General features: G+C 70.8%; 5 protein-coding genes across 5 annotated transcripts; 3 read left to right on the forward strand and 2 right to left on the reverse strand.

The window, feature by feature from the left end:
• Positions 1–25: 25 nt before the first annotated feature.
• FA09DRAFT_328662 (acetyl-CoA synthetase-like protein) lies at positions 26–2,398 on the forward strand. The gene is made up of 8 exons (XM_025741862.1): positions 26–342; positions 393–787; positions 835–1,162; positions 1,216–1,453; positions 1,511–1,528; positions 1,578–1,688; positions 1,739–1,984; positions 2,037–2,398. The coding sequence occupies exons 1-8, from the start codon at positions 31–33 to the stop codon at positions 2,303–2,305; spliced, it is 1,917 nt and encodes a 638-aa protein (XP_025600162.1). The 5' UTR covers positions 26–30; the 3' UTR covers positions 2,306–2,398.
• FA09DRAFT_337372 (hypothetical protein) lies at positions 2,390–4,419 on the reverse strand (the record flags this gene model as incomplete). Its single annotated transcript, XM_025743988.1, has 3 exons — positions 2,390–3,325; positions 3,375–3,626; positions 3,679–4,419. 3 exons carry the CDS (start codon positions 4,417–4,419, stop codon positions 2,390–2,392), a joined length of 1,929 nt encoding a protein of 642 aa, XP_025600163.1.
• A 3,074-nt stretch (positions 4,420–7,493) lies between these two features.
• On the forward strand, positions 7,494–7,788 carry FA09DRAFT_328663 (hypothetical protein). Its single transcript, XM_025741863.1, has one exon. The coding sequence runs from the start codon at positions 7,530–7,532 to the stop codon at positions 7,773–7,775; it is 246 nt and encodes an 81-aa protein (XP_025600164.1). The 5' UTR covers positions 7,494–7,529; the 3' UTR covers positions 7,776–7,788.
• A 1,249-nt stretch (positions 7,789–9,037) lies between these two features.
• On the forward strand, positions 9,038–12,901 carry FA09DRAFT_328664 (hypothetical protein). Its single transcript, XM_025741864.1, has 4 exons — positions 9,038–9,138; positions 9,206–9,497; positions 9,806–9,905; positions 9,955–12,901. The coding sequence occupies exons 1-4, from the start codon at positions 9,096–9,098 to the stop codon at positions 12,589–12,591; spliced, it is 3,072 nt and encodes a 1,023-aa protein (XP_025600165.1). The 5' UTR covers positions 9,038–9,095; the 3' UTR covers positions 12,592–12,901.
• On the reverse strand, positions 12,826–14,193 carry FA09DRAFT_359279 (hypothetical protein; the record flags this gene model as incomplete). The annotated part of the gene is made up of 1 exon (XM_025745085.1): positions 12,826–14,193. Exon 1 carries the CDS (start codon positions 13,828–13,830, stop codon positions 12,826–12,828), a length of 1,005 nt encoding a protein of 334 aa, XP_025600166.1. The 5' UTR covers positions 13,831–14,193.
• Positions 14,194–14,242: the final 49 nt, after the last annotated feature.

Here is a 14,242-nt window from a genome sequence, read left to right on the forward strand (position 1 = left end):
GGCACATCTCTCCCAACTACCACCACCGCCATGTTCGCCTCGCCGCACCCTGCGCTGCACCTGCCGCAGTGTGCGCTGCCCGCGCTGCTGCTGGCGCCCGCCGCACCGGACGCCTCGCTCGCACCCGGCACCGACGCCGCGCGCCTCGAGGCGCCGCTCTTCTTCCCGCCGCCGGCGGCCTCCGACGCGGCCACGCGGCCACAGGCGCATCCGCTGAGCGTGCGCCAGCTGGCACGCGATGCATATGCCGTTGCCGCCGCGCTGCTCGACGAGCAGGCGATGCGCGACGCCGGCGGGCCGCTGCGCCGCGGCGACGTCGTGGCGCTCTTCTCGGGCAACCAGGTGAGCAGCAGCGCGTTGCAGCAAGTGGCCGCTGCTGATCTCCGTCACAGCACGACTATCTGCTCGTCGTGCTCGCCATCCAGCTGGCCGGCGGCGTGCCCGCGCTGTGCAATCCGGCGTACACGGCGCGCGAGCTGGCGCACCAGCTGCGCATGGTGCAGGCGCGTGCCGTGTTCGCCTCGTCGATCGCGCCGCCGGGCAAGAGCTCGCCGCTCGACGTCGCACGCAACGCCACAGCACTGGCGCGCGACGCCGGCCAGGACGGCGCCGGCTTCGAGGCGCTGGCGCACGACGTGGCGCTGTGGGCGTGGGAGGAGGAGCGGCCCGACAGCTGGCTCGCCTCGCTGCTGCCGCGCGGCCGCGAGCTGGGCGAGGCGGGCAAGGCGGCGGTGCAGCAGCGCGCCGCCGAGGTGCAGCCGCAGGACACGGCCGTGCTGTGCTTCAGGTGAGCCAGACGGTGTTCTTCATTGTCAGCAGCTCACGTTGCCGCAGCTCTGGCACGTCCGGCACGCCAAAGGCCGTGTGCCTGCCGCACTCGGCGCTCGTGGCCAACACCATCCAGGCGTCGTTCCTGCTGCACGACCGCATGAACAAGCCGCTGCTCGACGGGCGCAAGGAGCATCCCGAGGGCAAGGGCTGGTACGACACGGCGGGGCAGGGCACGAGCAAGGGCTCGCTGCTCGGGCGCGTCAAGCGCCGCCTCTCGCTCGGCGCCGAGGGCCTCGAGTCGAAGAACCGCGGGCGGCCCGAGTTCCACCAGGACGTGCTGCCGCAGTTCCACTGCTACGGCCTGCTCGTCACGTTTGTTGCGCTGCACACGGTGCGTTGCCGAGGTACGCACTTCCGTGGCGCCACGCTCACCTCTCTGTCCAGGCCACGCCGCGCGTCGTGCTGCCGCGCTTCGACCTGCGCACCTTTCTCTCCGTCGTGCAGGAGCGCAAGGTGACGTTTGCCTTCATCGTGCCGCCGATCCTGCTCGCGCTCGCCAAGTCGCCGCTCATCGACGAGTACGACATCTCAAGTCTCTGGCGCGTCGCCAGCGGCGCCGCGTCGCTCGCCGACGAGCTGGCGCAGAAGGTGTATCGGCGGCTCGGCATCCGCGCCACGGACGGTGAGCAGCGGCGTGGCGCCTGCAGCACAGCAGGCTGACCCGTTTCGCCGCGCACAGGATACGGCATGACCGAGAGTGAGCACCCTGCCGTTCGGGCATGTCCTGCTTGACTGACGCGCCGCAGTGAGCCCCATCATCTGCATGCAGACGCTCGCCGACATCAAGGTCGCCCCAGGCAGCGTCGGCGTGCTGGCGCCAAACACCAGGGCCAAGGTCATCGGCCCGGAAGGCCAGGGTGAGCGGCCGCAGATCATGCTGCTTCTGGCGCCGCTGACACCTCTGCAGAGCTGTCGTACGAGCAAGAAGGCGAGCTGCTGCTGCAGGGCCCGCAGATGATGTCGGGCTACCTGCACAACGCCGCCGCCAACGCCGAGGCCTTCTTTCCCTCGCCCGAGGCGACGCCCGAGGCGCGCTGGCTGCGCACGGGCGACATTGTGCGCATCAGCAGGGCCGGCTACGTCACCATCACCGACCGGCAGAAGGACGTCATCAAGGCCAAGGGCTTCCAGGTGTCGCCCGCGGAGCTGGAGGGTGAGTCCAGCCACGAGGCACGTCGCGCTGGCGCTCACACAGCTCCCCGCAGCGCTGCTCTTCCGCGACGACTCGATCGCAGACGTGGCCGTCGTGGGCGTGCGCGACCCCAAGGATGACAGCGAGCTTGTGTGGGCGTTTGTCGTGCCCAAGAGCAAGCCGGCCGACGAGAAGGCCGCGGCCGAGCAGATCATGCAGCGCGTCAACTCCGACGTGGCCGGCTACAAGCGCATCAAGGGCGTCACCTTCATCGAGGAGGTGCCCAAGAGCGCCGCGGGCAAGGTGCTCAAGCGCGAGCTGCGCGAAAAGGCCAAGCCATGAGATCTCTCGCCGTGACGCTCCCGCATACCCCCCTGTATCCTTATGCTCCGCTGCCCTAATGTGCTACTGCCTGGATTGCCCATCTCACTCCTGAATGTCGAGCTCCGAGCGCATGCTCTCGGCGAACGGCTTGTCCGCCACCGTCAGGCTGGAGCGATCGCGCGCCTGGCGCAGACGAGCTGCGCGGTACGCCAGCTGTGCGATGTCCTTGGCGACGATGCAGAGGCCGGCGCCAATGGCGCTGCGCAGCCACACTGCATCCTCCTCCTGCCAGGCCGGCGTCGGCGCGGGCTCGGGCGCGACGGCGGCACGCGCACGCGAGTTGAGCTGGCTCCAGGACCAGCTGCTGTCGGCTGTCGGCTGAGGCGCAGCTGCGGTGGCGGCGGCGCTGCTGTCCGAGCCACCATAGAAGAGCGAGGCGAACGGCGAGCGGCGCGGCGCCGTGCTGCTTGCGGACGGCGTGCCGGCGAACGAAGGTGGAGAGATGGGCGAGCCGGGGCGCATGCCGAGGATGCGCAGCATAATCGACGAGCCCGAGCGGCGCGCCAGCATCGCCAGCACACTGCCGACCGCGGAGCCGACAAAGGGCAGCGCCAGCGCTCCCAGAACCAGGCGGCCCAGGCTCGACGGCGTCACGTAGATGAGGCGCCGGTCCGCCGCGCGCGCTGCGTCGGCGCCATGTGCGGCGTCGGCGCCTGCAGCGATCTCGTCTTCCTCATCGTCGTCGTCCTCGGGCAGGCCTTCGGGTCGGCGGCCGAGGTCGTCGATCGCAGCCACGCCCGCCGGAACAGGGCGCGGCAGGCCGTCCCTGCCGATGCCCACATCACGCACGCCGTCTTGACCCGGCACATCGACCATCGGCTGGCCGTCGGTGAGCACAATCTCGCGGATGCGGCGACGCGGCTGGTCGCCGATAGCTGCAGGCGCCCGCGGCCGGCGCGCGTGCGGCGCCAAGACCCAGCGCGTGACGCGTAGCTTGAGCTCCAGATAGAGTAGGCGGATCCAGGGCAGCGCGACGAGCTGCAGAAGGTGTCAGCAGCGAAAGGGCGGCACTTTCTATCCGACTCACCGTCACACTCGGCGGCAGCGGCCACCACGAGCCGTGGGCGCGGAACGGGTTGTTGCGCGCCTCGAACTGCGCAAACTGCGCGCGCTGCACGCGGCTCATGCGCGAGAAGGCGCCGACGCCGCGCAGCGGCAGGTACGTGAAGAGCTGTGGGAAGTGCATCGAGATGAAGTACGAGAGGAGCGCGGGCATGCCGCGCGTCTCGACGCGGGCGACGATGAGCGCGACGGGGATTAGAGGAATGTCAAAGTAGTACTGGACACAGCGTGTCAGATCTGACGCATCACTGGCACAGCGCACCACTCACGTGCCACGGCCACTTGCGGTCGAGCATGCGCCGCGCAGCGCTCTGCCCGGCAAAGACGCGGATCGCCGCACAGCCGTACGCCGTGCCGGCGACGAGCAGCGCCGAGCCGGCACTGGCGGCGGCGAGGATCGGCAGCGCGCGCTGCGTGAGCGCCTCGAGACGCTGCCCGAGCGCCAGGACGACGCTGCGCCGCTCGTGCAGCTCGTACGGCTGCACGCACTGCGGACAGCGCACGGGCGCCTTGCGTGCCTGCGAGTGGCGCACCCAGCGGCGCAGGCATGCCTCGTGCGCGATGAGCGAGCAGCCGCAGGGGTGGATCCAGCGGCGGCGGCGGGTGCGCGCTTGCGGCTGCTGCGTGGGCGTGCCGGCTGTCGGCGTCGAGCCGCCGCTGGAGCTGGGCGTCGCGGCCACGCCGTCCTCGGCGTCGCCCTCGCTGCAGATCCAGCAGACGCGGTTGCGCAGCTGCGACACGCGCACTGGCCCGCGCGGCGCAGGTGCAGCGGCAGTGGACGGCGCAGCAGGCGCCGCGCTGCTGCTGCCGGCGACGGCGGGAGAGGCCGGCGGCGATGGAAGCAGGTCGGCGACGAGTGCAGCGGATGCCGGCTCGGCCTGCGCGGCGGGCTCCGCAGCAGCAGCAGCGGCCGGCGGCGGCGCGCCCTCCTCGCTGCCGGCCTCGCCCTGGTGGCGGCGGCGGTACGCGGCGAGCTGTGCGGCGGCGCTGTCGGGTGCGGCGGACGACATGGCGGCCGATGGGTGGACGTGGAGGTGAAGTAAGCTGCGGCCGTGCGCCTGGCACAAGACAAGTCACGCGCGCAGCAGCACCCCGCATCGTGTTCCCACGCTCCGCTTGCGCAATCACGCCGTGCTCGCCTGCGTCACACGAGCAGCGTGCGATGCTAGACTGGGCACTGGCTGGCGCCGCGGCGCACTCAGTCAGGCAGATGGAAGGCATTGGAGTCATTGCAGGGCGCAGCAGGAAGCGCCGCAGAGCAGGGAGATCGGCGCGCCAGGGATGCAGCGGCGCGCGCACAGGGGGGAATCAAGGAGGCAAGGGAGACGGGCGCGCGCGCAGAGGGAGCGCACGCAGAGATGGAAGCAAGGAGAGTGGGGTGGGGCAGACGGCGTTGTGGTACCCCGGAGCGGACGCAGGCCTGCTGTGGCTACGACGAGTCCGCCTCGCTGCCGGCGGCGGCACGGTTCGGCAGCAGGCCGCGCAGCGCATCGAGCGGGCCGCGCTGCAGCACCGGGTTGTACGGCGGCGCACCCGACGTCTGGTTCGCCGCCGCGTGGGCCGCTGCCTGCGCCGCGGCGTCGGCGTTGGCCTGCGCCTGCGCCGGCGTGGCGCCGCCGGGCGGAGGCATGCCGTCGCCGTACGCGGCTGCCGCGGCCGCCGCCGCGCCGGCGTAGTACCACGAGCCCGACGCCGAGTCGGCCGGGCTCGAGCTCAGCAGCCCGCTCGAGTCGAGCGGCGTGGCGCCGGGAATGTGCAGCCCGGCGCTCGGCGTGCCGCGCCCGCCGCTGCCGCTGCCGCCGCGCGAGTGCGACGGCCCGACCTCGCCGCTCGGCGCCGTCTGGCTGCGCATCTGCGCGGCGCCGCCGTTCGGCCGCGGGCTGTCGAGCAGGCTGAACGCGCCGTCGCCAAAGCCGCCGTCGAGGCCGGCAAACGCATCGGCACCGCCGAAGGCATCGAGCAGCACGTCGCTGCCCAGCGCGCCGCTGCCGCTGTCGCTGTCCGTGCTGCTCTCGCCGCTCGGCGCGCTGGGCAGCAGCGTGTCGAAGGCGCCGTTGCCCATCGGCTGCGCGTAGCCGAAGCTGAAGACGTCGGGGTTGTGCAGCATGCCGTTGGTGCTGCCGGTGCTGCCAAACGAGTCGTTGACGCTGGGCAAGACGTGTGAGCAAGCAAGTACAGCACCAATGCCCGTCTGGCACACACCTGTTCTCCATCAGGCGCATACGCCGCTCGTTGAGGCTCAGCTGGCTCGCGCCGTCTGCCAGCCCCTCGAGGCCGCTTTCGAGCATCGGCGGCGGCGCGCCTGGCGGACCCATGCCGCCACGCTGGCCCGGGCCCATCGGCGGCGGCGGCGCGCCGAAGCCGCCCATGCCGAGCGCCTGCAGCTGCGCGGCCTGCGCCGGCGTGAGCGAGCTGGCAAAGTGCATCGCGGCGGCGTTGAGCTGCTGCTGGTGCTGCGCGTCTGGCGGCGGCTGCAGCGGCGGCGCGGGGCCGGCGTGCTGCGGCGCCTGCATTGGGAACTGCTGCTGCTGCTGTTGCATCATCTGCTGCATGTGCATGTTCTGCTGGTGCTGCTGCATCGCCTGCTGATGCATCGCCTGCTGGTGCATGGCCTGCTGGTGCATCGCTTGCTGCTGCTGCTGGAGTGCGTCCTGCTGCTGCTGTTGCTGCTGCTGCGTTGGCGCTTGCTGCTGCCCGGCTTGCCCTGCCTGCGACGGCGAGCGAGCATGCGCGGGCGTCATTGGCGCTGGTGCACTGGCGGCTGCCGCTGCCGCTGCCTTGGCATGCTGGTTGGCATGCTGAGCGTGCGCCGAGCTTGGCCCTCGACTCGACACAGGACTGCCACGCCGGCTTGGGGCGCGCGAGGGCGCGCGGCTGGCGGTGCGCGACGTGGCGCCCGAGGCGGCGCCGTCGTGGTGCAGCTTGCTGCTGGCGCTCGCCGTGCGCCCGTGCGTCGTGCCGCTGTTCTTCACGACGGATGCCACGCGGCCCTCCTTCCAGGCGTCCTGCGCCTCCTGCGACAGCGTCCACCACGACCCCTTGCCGGCAGCCGACGAGGGCCGCGGCACCTTGATGAAGAGTGTGCCCTTGATCGAGAGCGTCGACTTGATGCGGTTCTTGACGCGGGCCTGCGTGGAGCGCGTGATGAGGGTGCAATGCGCATAAAGCAGGCGGCCGGTGCACAGCGCGCATCGTGCGCAGCTGGTCTGCGCTGTCTTGCGCTCCACGGCAAGAGTCCCCTTCCCTTTGCCCCTGTCGTCGCACACTCACCTCCCAGTCCTTGCCGAACGCCCATTCGCGGATCTCGGGGAACTTGTTGCACATGCTCTCGAAGAGGTCCTGGATCACGAGGCGCCCGCTCTCGCTCTCTGCGATCGTCTGTGGGAGCGCGGCGTCAGCGGTGCTGCCACACAGCGGGCGAGCCGTGCACCTCGCCGCACGCACCTGGCAGATCATCTCGCTCCAGTTCAGCCGCTTGCCCGTCACGGCACTCGCGGCGACGCGGCTGTTGCTGGCGTGCGGCACTGTGTGCGCCGGCGTCGAGGCGCCCGTGCCCGGGCCTGAGGCGGTGCTGGCGAGCGGTGCCGCCCGGCGCGGCGCGGCAGCGCCCGGACTGCTGGCCGCCGAGCCGGGCATGCTGGCCGCCTGCCACTCGGCGAGCGCCGAGGAGAGGGCGTGCGGGCTGAGGTGCGCCGCCGCCGCAAGCCCGCCGTACGCAGCCGCGTTGGCGGGCGCACTGGCCGTGCCGGGTGCCAGCTCGCCGCCGCCGCCGGCGCTGGCGTAGTGCGAGAGCGCGGCGTTGGCGTAGGCGAGCGCCGGCGGCGCGCCAAACGCGTACGAGCCGTCAAAGGCGTACGCGCCCGACGGCGGCGGCGCGAACGAGTGCTGCGGCAGGCCGAAGCTCGGGTCGAAGGCGTCGGCAAAGGCGAGGCCGGCGGGCGCGCGCATCTGCTGCGAGACCTGCGTCATGCCGAGGCCGGGTGCGCCGAACGCGGCGCTGCCGGCGCTGCGAGCGGCCGACGGCGAGCGGCGCTGGCTGCTGCTGCCGTGCGCCGGCGACGCGCTGCGCGACGGCAGCTGCGTGCTGGGCGCCGACGAGACGCTGCCGCGCGCGGCGGACATGGCGGCGGCGCTGCTGCTGCCCGGCGTGCTCGGCCGGCTGGAGAAGGGCGAGGCGGCGGTGCCGGGCGCGAGGGCGGCCGCGGCAGCGGCAGCGTTGGCGGAGGACGAGGCGTGGGCGAGCGAGGCGTACTCCATCGCGCGCACAGCAGCGCCGGCGGACGGAGACGGGCGCCGCAGAGACCTGGGCCGGGGTACAAGGAGCGGACAGACGCGACGGCGACGGCGACGGCGACGACGAGGATAGCGATGGAGGATGCGGAGAGGAAGCACGGCCGGACGAGAGCGGCGCGACGCCAGCGAGCCAGCGCCAGGCCCGGGTCGGGCGCCGCGCGGCAGCAGGCGGCGAAGGCAGCGCTCGCGGCTGCAGCTTGGCTGCGGGGCCCGGCCAAGCGCTGCGGCGCGGCGCCGGCGAGGCGGATGCGGCCGCGCGCGCGAGGCCGGCGAGCGGCGGCACAGCGGCACAGCGCCGCACAAGCACCGCACAGCCGTCAGCCGCTCAGCCCCCAAAGAGCGGCAGCGAGTCAGTGCGGGGCGGACAGGAGGAAGTGCGGCCGCCTGGGCGGGCACCGCGGCGGGCGCGCCTCCTCTTGACAGCAGGCAGCGCCTCCTCTCCTCGACCCAAGTATAGCAGCCAGGCCTTCGCTGGCCAGGGGCATGTTGCATGAGCCGCACGAGGGCGAGGCGGTGCTGGGCCCTGCAAAGGCAGCAGCGACCGCGGCAGAGCCCCTCCTGCTCTTGCTTTGTGCTGGCCTCGGCGCAGCGCTGCGCCTGGCCATGTGCTGCGCCTGGGAACGGCGTCCTTCTCGCCTCAGCCCCTCTCTCTGGCCCAGCCAGCAGAGTCCATGAGGGCCGATTACAGCCTCATGCAGTCGCAGGGGCGTGCAGCTGCGGCCGCGGCGTGCTTCCTCCGCGGCGCCTCGCCGCTCGGTGGCCGGGCGCCGCTTCCCCCGCGCGCGCCGCCCGATCGCGTGGTGCCTGACGCGCGTCTCGCTCAGCCGCCTTGTCGACGCTCGCTGCGGCAGAGGCGAGCCTGCGCGGCCCCGAGGTGAGCAGCGTTTGGGCTCAAAATACGCAGAAACTCTCTCTGCTATGGTCTGCAGGGCAGACGGTGCTCCAGCTGTCGCGCAAGGGCTGCGTGCTACGGCGAGGAGCTGATGGACTGCGGTGCCTCAGCTGGCGACGCGTATGCCGGGGCGTGCGCCGTGTCACTTCAGTCCAACGCGGTGAGCCTGCTGCTCCGGCTTTTCCTATGCGTGCCGCTGTGCAGCGCCGACGTAACACTGACACTCTGTGACTGCTTGCCATGCGTATGAGGCTGAACGACGTCGTGGTGAGGTTGCGCCGTGCCTTGGAGGTGCGCCGGGCGTGTCAGCAGGCCGCGATGGTCTGATGCGCTGCTGCTCCACATCGCGGCGCCGGCGGCCCGGCGGCGGCGGCGCAGCGTGCGGCGCGAACGTGCGGCGAGCGTTGCGCAGCCTGCTTCCTCTCGTCACCTTCGCACCCGTCGCTGCTCTGCGCACATCCAGCCTCCATCGCCGCGCCCCCGGTGCGCCCCTCTGCCGCCATGCCGCGTGTCCCGCAGCGCTCGCCCACCACGGGCGCCGAGGGTGAGTGGCGCGTGTGCCGGCCGGCCGCGCTGCACCCCACCTTGCCGCTGCACTCACACCCGCCCAGTCCCGCCGCACTACATCCACGCCAGCGACGCCTTCTTCCGCGACACGCACGGCCGCGCCCTGCTCCTCCGCGGCGTCAACCTCAGCGGCTCGAGCAAGGCGCCTGTCGGGCAGCCGAGCCAGAAGCTCGCCGGCTTCTGGGAGCGTGCCGAGGCCGGCGGCGACAGCTTCGTCGGCCAGCCGCTGAACCTCGACGACGGCAGCGCCGACGTGCACCTGGCGCGCCTGCGCGTCTGGGGCTTCAACTGCTTCCGCTACGTCTTTACCTGGGAGGCGCTTGAGCATGCCGGTCCGTGAGTGATAGGAAGATGAAGTGCCGCGGGCAGGCTGGAGGGCACGGCGGCGAGGCGTGCTGGGCAGGGCTGGCAGAGCGAGGTGCGCGGAGTGCCGCTCATGATGCTGCAGTGGAGGCGAGGCCGTGAGCAGACACGTGCCGCAGCGAGAGCACGAGTGAACGTGCTGCCGTTCAGGGTCAGACTCGGCTGGCCAGCTCTGCCGGGTCGTGTCGCAACCTGCGCAGCTGCTGCACGACGGTTGTCCCTTCCAGCTGTGGCGCGTGCATTGCTGCACATCTGCTATCAATGTGCTCACACACCCGCAGCGGCAAGCACGACCACGAGTTCATGGACTACACCGTGCGCGTGCTGCGCAAAATCAAGGAGTATGGCTTCCGCGTGTTCATGGACCCGCACCAGGACCTGGTGAGCGCCGCTGGCTGCACCGCATCGGCCTTTGCTCACCCTCTCGCAGTTCTCGCGCTTCACCGGCGGCTCCGGCGCGCCGTACTGGGTGCTGCGCGCCTGCGGCATGAACCCGCGCAACTTGACCGTCACCGAGGCGGCCTTCCTGCACAGCGAGTGGCCCAGCGCCGACAAGCCCAAGCCCATCGAGTACCCGGACATGCTGTGGGCGAGCAACTACACGCGGCTCGCGGCGGCCACGCTCTCGATCCTCTTCTTTGCCGGCCGCGTGTACGCGCCGCTGTGCGTCATCGACGGCGAGAACATCCAGGACTGGCTGCAGCGCCACTATCTCGCCTCCTGCACCGAGCTGGCGAAGCGCATCCGCGACGCCGGCGACCTATTCGACGAGTGCGTCATTGGCTGGGACTCGATCAACGAGCCGAACCCGACGTACGTCGGCCTCGACGTGCTGGACAAGCTCCCAGAGAAGTGGAAGCTGCGCAAGGGCCCGATGCCGACGCCGGTGCAGAGCATGCGCCTCGGCATCGGCATGAAGCAGACCGTCGAGCACTACATCTTCACGTCGCTCGGCCCGAAGCGCAAGGGCGACGTCGTCGTCGACCCGAAGGGCAAGTCGATCTGGATGACGCGCGAGGAAGATGACGAGGCCGGCGGCAGCAAGTGGGGCTGGACGCGCGGCGAGCAGTGGCCGCTGGGCCGCTGTGTCTGGGCGGCGCACGGCGTGTGGGACGACCGGACGGGCGCGCTGCTGCGCTCCGACTACTTCAAGTGGAACTCGACCGAACCGGGCGCCTCGAAGCACGTCGACTTTGTCGCCGAGTTCTGGCTCGCCCATTGGCGCGCGTACGCGGCGGCGCTCCGGCCAGTGCACCCCGAGGCCATCATGTTCCTGCAGCCGCCGGTCTTCGAGCCGCCGCCGCACGAGCTCACGCACGAGGACCTGCAGTCGCGCGCCTGCGTCTCGTGCCACTTCTACGACGGCCTCACGCTCATCACCAAGCACTGGAACTGGTTCAACGCCGACGCCGTCGGCCTGCTACGCGGCAAGTACTCGGGCATCGCCTTTGCGATCCGCGTTGGGTTCAAGGCGATCCGGCAGTGCATGCGCGACCAGCTCGGCTACCTGCGCCGCGACACGCTCGACGTGCTCGGCCAGTACCCCACGCTCATCGGCGAGATCGGCATTCCGTTTGACCTGGACAACAAGAAGGCGTACTTTGGCGACGGCAAGGGCAACGGAATCGGCGACTACAGCAGCCAGACGGCGGCGCTCGACGCCAGCATCAATGCGTGCGACGGCTCCAACGTGCTCAACTACGCGCTGTGGACGTACTGCACCGACAACACGCATCTGTGGGGCGACGGCTGGAACGGCGAGGACCTGAGCTTGTGGAGCGTCGACGACATCAAGCGTGAAGGGTCGAGCGGCGAGGCCTCGGATGCTGGCTCAAGCAGCACGGGCGCCGGCACGCCGCTTGACACGCTCGCCAAGAGCACCAGCAACCTGCGCCTCACCGGTCTGACGCGCGCGCTCGAGACGTGTCCCGACGTGGTGCCTGTGTCAGCATCGGGCACACGGCCGCGCACGCAGAGCTCCGCCTCGACACTCTCCTCACAGCTCGCCGGCGGATCGACAAGCTCCGCGACGCTGCTGCAGCCCAACGCATCGGCTTCGAGCTCCAACGCCAAGCTTGGCTCTGCCTCGTCCTCACAGGTGCTGCCGCCTTCGGGGCCAGGCGGAGACCTCGCGGCCTCGCATGCGCGGCACGACGCCACCGCAGAAGGCGACGAGGAGGCGCCGCAGCTGGCGCCGACAGACATCGCGTATCTGTCCAACGGCGCGCGCTCATCGACAGCCTTCTGCCGGCCATACCCAGTCGCCACGCTCGGCACGCCGCTCGAGATCAACTTCGACATCAAGACGTCCGAGTTCCGCTTCACGCTCGAAGTCACTGCAGAGGACGTGGCTGGCGCGGCAGGCGACTCTGAAGGCGCACTGCCGACGGAGATCTACGTTCCGTTCCTGCACTACGCGGCCGACGCGGTGGCTGGCGCTGCTGCCGGCGACCTCTTCGACTCGGGCAAGGCTGTGTCGCAAAAGCTGCGCCAGCAGCGCCGACGCGACCTGCGCGTGCCGTCGGTCGGCAGCGGGCACTCGTCCTTCGTCAGCCTGGTGCAGCTGTCGGCGGCAGAGCCTGCGTCGCGCTCCGACGCCACTCTTGCGGCGCCGCCGCAGATGGCCGGCAGCAGCAAGTACGCCGGCGGCGACGCGCTCGGCACAACGGCATCGCAGATGGCCTCGCTCACCAGCAGCGCCGCGGCACGGCGCAAGCTGCTCGCCAACGTGCACCGCGGCGGCACGGCCTCGGCGCCAGGCTCGGGCGCGGCGACGCCGGTGCGCGGAGTGGACGCGGCCGGCTCGCGCGAGAGCACAGCGCCCGAGGCGACGCTCTGCCTCGACGTCGAGGTCTCGGCCGGCAGCTGGGAGGTCGAGGGCCAGTACCTGCGCTGGTACCTGCCCGCCGACGCCGCCGAGGCGGGCATCGACGGCTTCGGCACCGCGACGGGCGCAGCGACGGCGCGCCACGAGATCCGCATCAAGCGCCAGGGCGGGCCCGTGGACCACTCGCGCTCGGCGTCGGCGTGGGACCTCATCACCACAGGCTGCGGCCTGCTCGGCTAGACGCTCGGCGCCATCATCACATGCTTGTATCTCTTACGCCAGTCACGTCCCTCTAGCATTGTACATCCTCATCACGGTGCAGGATCTGAGTGTCTGCAGCGCCTTCGTCTTTGCGCTGCGAAGTGCAGCGCCCACAGCAGGGGGTCTGGAAGACGCATCATTCTGCGAGCGAGGCTAACGGTAAGCAAGGCTGCGTGGCTCCGTCACAGCTGGATCAAGCCCACCGTGACTCGCCTAGCGGTGACTTCCTGCAGGCTCCGAGACTTCGGCCGCGTCCGAGCCGCCGGTCAGGTTCCCTCCTACCTCAGCAGCATATCTGGCGTGCTTGCTCGCGGGCCGCTCCGAGGTGCCTGCCTCTGCGGCGTGCTGAAGCGGCGGGCCTCGCTTCGCCGGCGCGCATCGATCGTCCGCCGCCTCGGACGCGCGGCTGGCGTGGAATGTGGCCGAGGAATGGCTCGGCCGCTGCCGCGCAGCAGCGCCGCCTTCGCTGGCCTGCCGGTCGTAGCTGGTGCCGACGGGCGTCGGAGCTGCGCTAGACTGCAGAGCGCTTGTCCATCCATCGGCAGCAGTGACGGCGCGCTGCTGCTGATGCTGCGGCGGCCACTGCTGCTGGTGCTGCAGCTGCCACTGTTGCTGCTCTTGCTGCTGCCGCCACTGCTGCGGCTCCTGCTGCTCCTGCTGCGAGGCGACGGCTGGCGGCCGCTGCTGCTGCTGCTGCTTGGCCTGCGGGTCGGTGCCCGAGCCCGGCTGCGGCGGCTGCTGTGCCTGCTCCAGCGGCGGCCGTGCGAGGAGCAGCTGGCGCTGCGCGTCGACGAGCTGCAGCAGCGTCGTGTTGAGCTGGCTCTGCTGCTCCTGCACCGTGGCCTTGAGCTGTTCCTGCTGCTCGCGTGCCGCAGCGAGCTCCTGCGTCTGCTGCTGCGTCGTGGCAGTCAAGTGCTCCTGCTTCTGCTGCAGCGTTGTGGTGAACTGCTGCTGCTGCTGCAGGCGGGCGACAAGCTGCTGGCAGTACTGCTGCTGTTGCTGCATCGCCTCGGCATGCAAATTCGACGCAGAGGAGGCGCTGGCTTTGGCGATCCGCAAGTCATCTTCGCGCGCCATGACGTCCGACTCGAGCCTCTGGACCTTGGCCGTCAAGCGTGCGCTCTCAAGCTCGGCGGTGTGCTTCTTGTCGTCGCTCGCCGTGACGGCCGCCTCGAGCCGGAGGATCCTGGCTCTCAGCTCATCGCGCGTCGACGTCATGAGGGAAGCAGAGGCCGCGGATTTGGAGAGCGGGAGAGGGGTCGAGCGGTGCTGCTATGCTGAGAGGTCGTGAAGGAAGGCGCAGGCGCACTCGACTTCCCTTGCGGCTCTCTTCACGCGGCCAGCGAAACGAGACCTGGTGCCGGCGGCGCGCCTCGTGAGAGCGGCGGAGCGACGATAGGAGTCTAGCGCGGGTGCCTGAACCCGAGGTTCCAACTCGAGTTGCACAGGCGCAGCACGAGGGACCTCGGCGGAAAGAACCAAGAGGTGTCAGGCGCGATGCCTCTGCGGCGGGTGAGAGTTTCTGACCGCGCCGAGACCAAGCTTCCGCGCCAAGACGAGAACAAGGTGCAAATTTCAAACAGGAACGTCACGTGCGGTGACGGTGGGGCAGGTGCGGTATGCAGTGGCA

Source organism: Tilletiopsis washingtonensis (genome assembly GCF_003144115.1).
Source record: "Tilletiopsis washingtonensis strain MCA 4186 unplaced genomic scaffold FA09scaffold_5, whole genome shotgun sequence".
Lineage (NCBI taxonomy): Eukaryota > Fungi > Basidiomycota > Exobasidiomycetes > Entylomatales > Tilletiopsis > Tilletiopsis washingtonensis.

Bases quoted from the DNA above. Each gene is read 5' to 3' on its own strand.
- FA09DRAFT_328662 (XM_025741862.1), top strand. From the start codon at position 31: ATGTTCGCCTCGCCGCACCCTGCGCTGCACCTGCCGCAGTGTGCGCTG. The intron at 343-392 runs GTGAGCAGCAGC...TCTCCGTCACAG, and splicing joins CGCTCTTCTCGGGCAACCAG to CACGACTATCTGCTCGTCGT. The intron at 788-834 runs GTGAGCCAGACG...ACGTTGCCGCAG, and splicing joins ACGGCCGTGCTGTGCTTCAG to CTCTGGCACGTCCGGCACGC.
- FA09DRAFT_328663 (XM_025741863.1), top strand. From the start codon at position 7,530: ATGGCGGCGGCGCTGCTGCTGCCCGGCGTGCTCGGCCGGCTGGAGAAG.
- FA09DRAFT_328664 (XM_025741864.1), top strand. From the start codon at position 9,096: ATGCCGCGTGTCCCGCAGCGCTCGCCCACCACGGGCGCCGAGG. The intron at 9,498-9,805 runs GTGAGTGATAGG...ACACACCCGCAG, and splicing joins GCGCTTGAGCATGCCGGTCC to CGGCAAGCACGACCACGAGT. The intron at 9,906-9,954 runs GTGAGCGCCGCT...ACCCTCTCGCAG, and splicing joins TGGACCCGCACCAGGACCTG to TTCTCGCGCTTCACCGGCGG.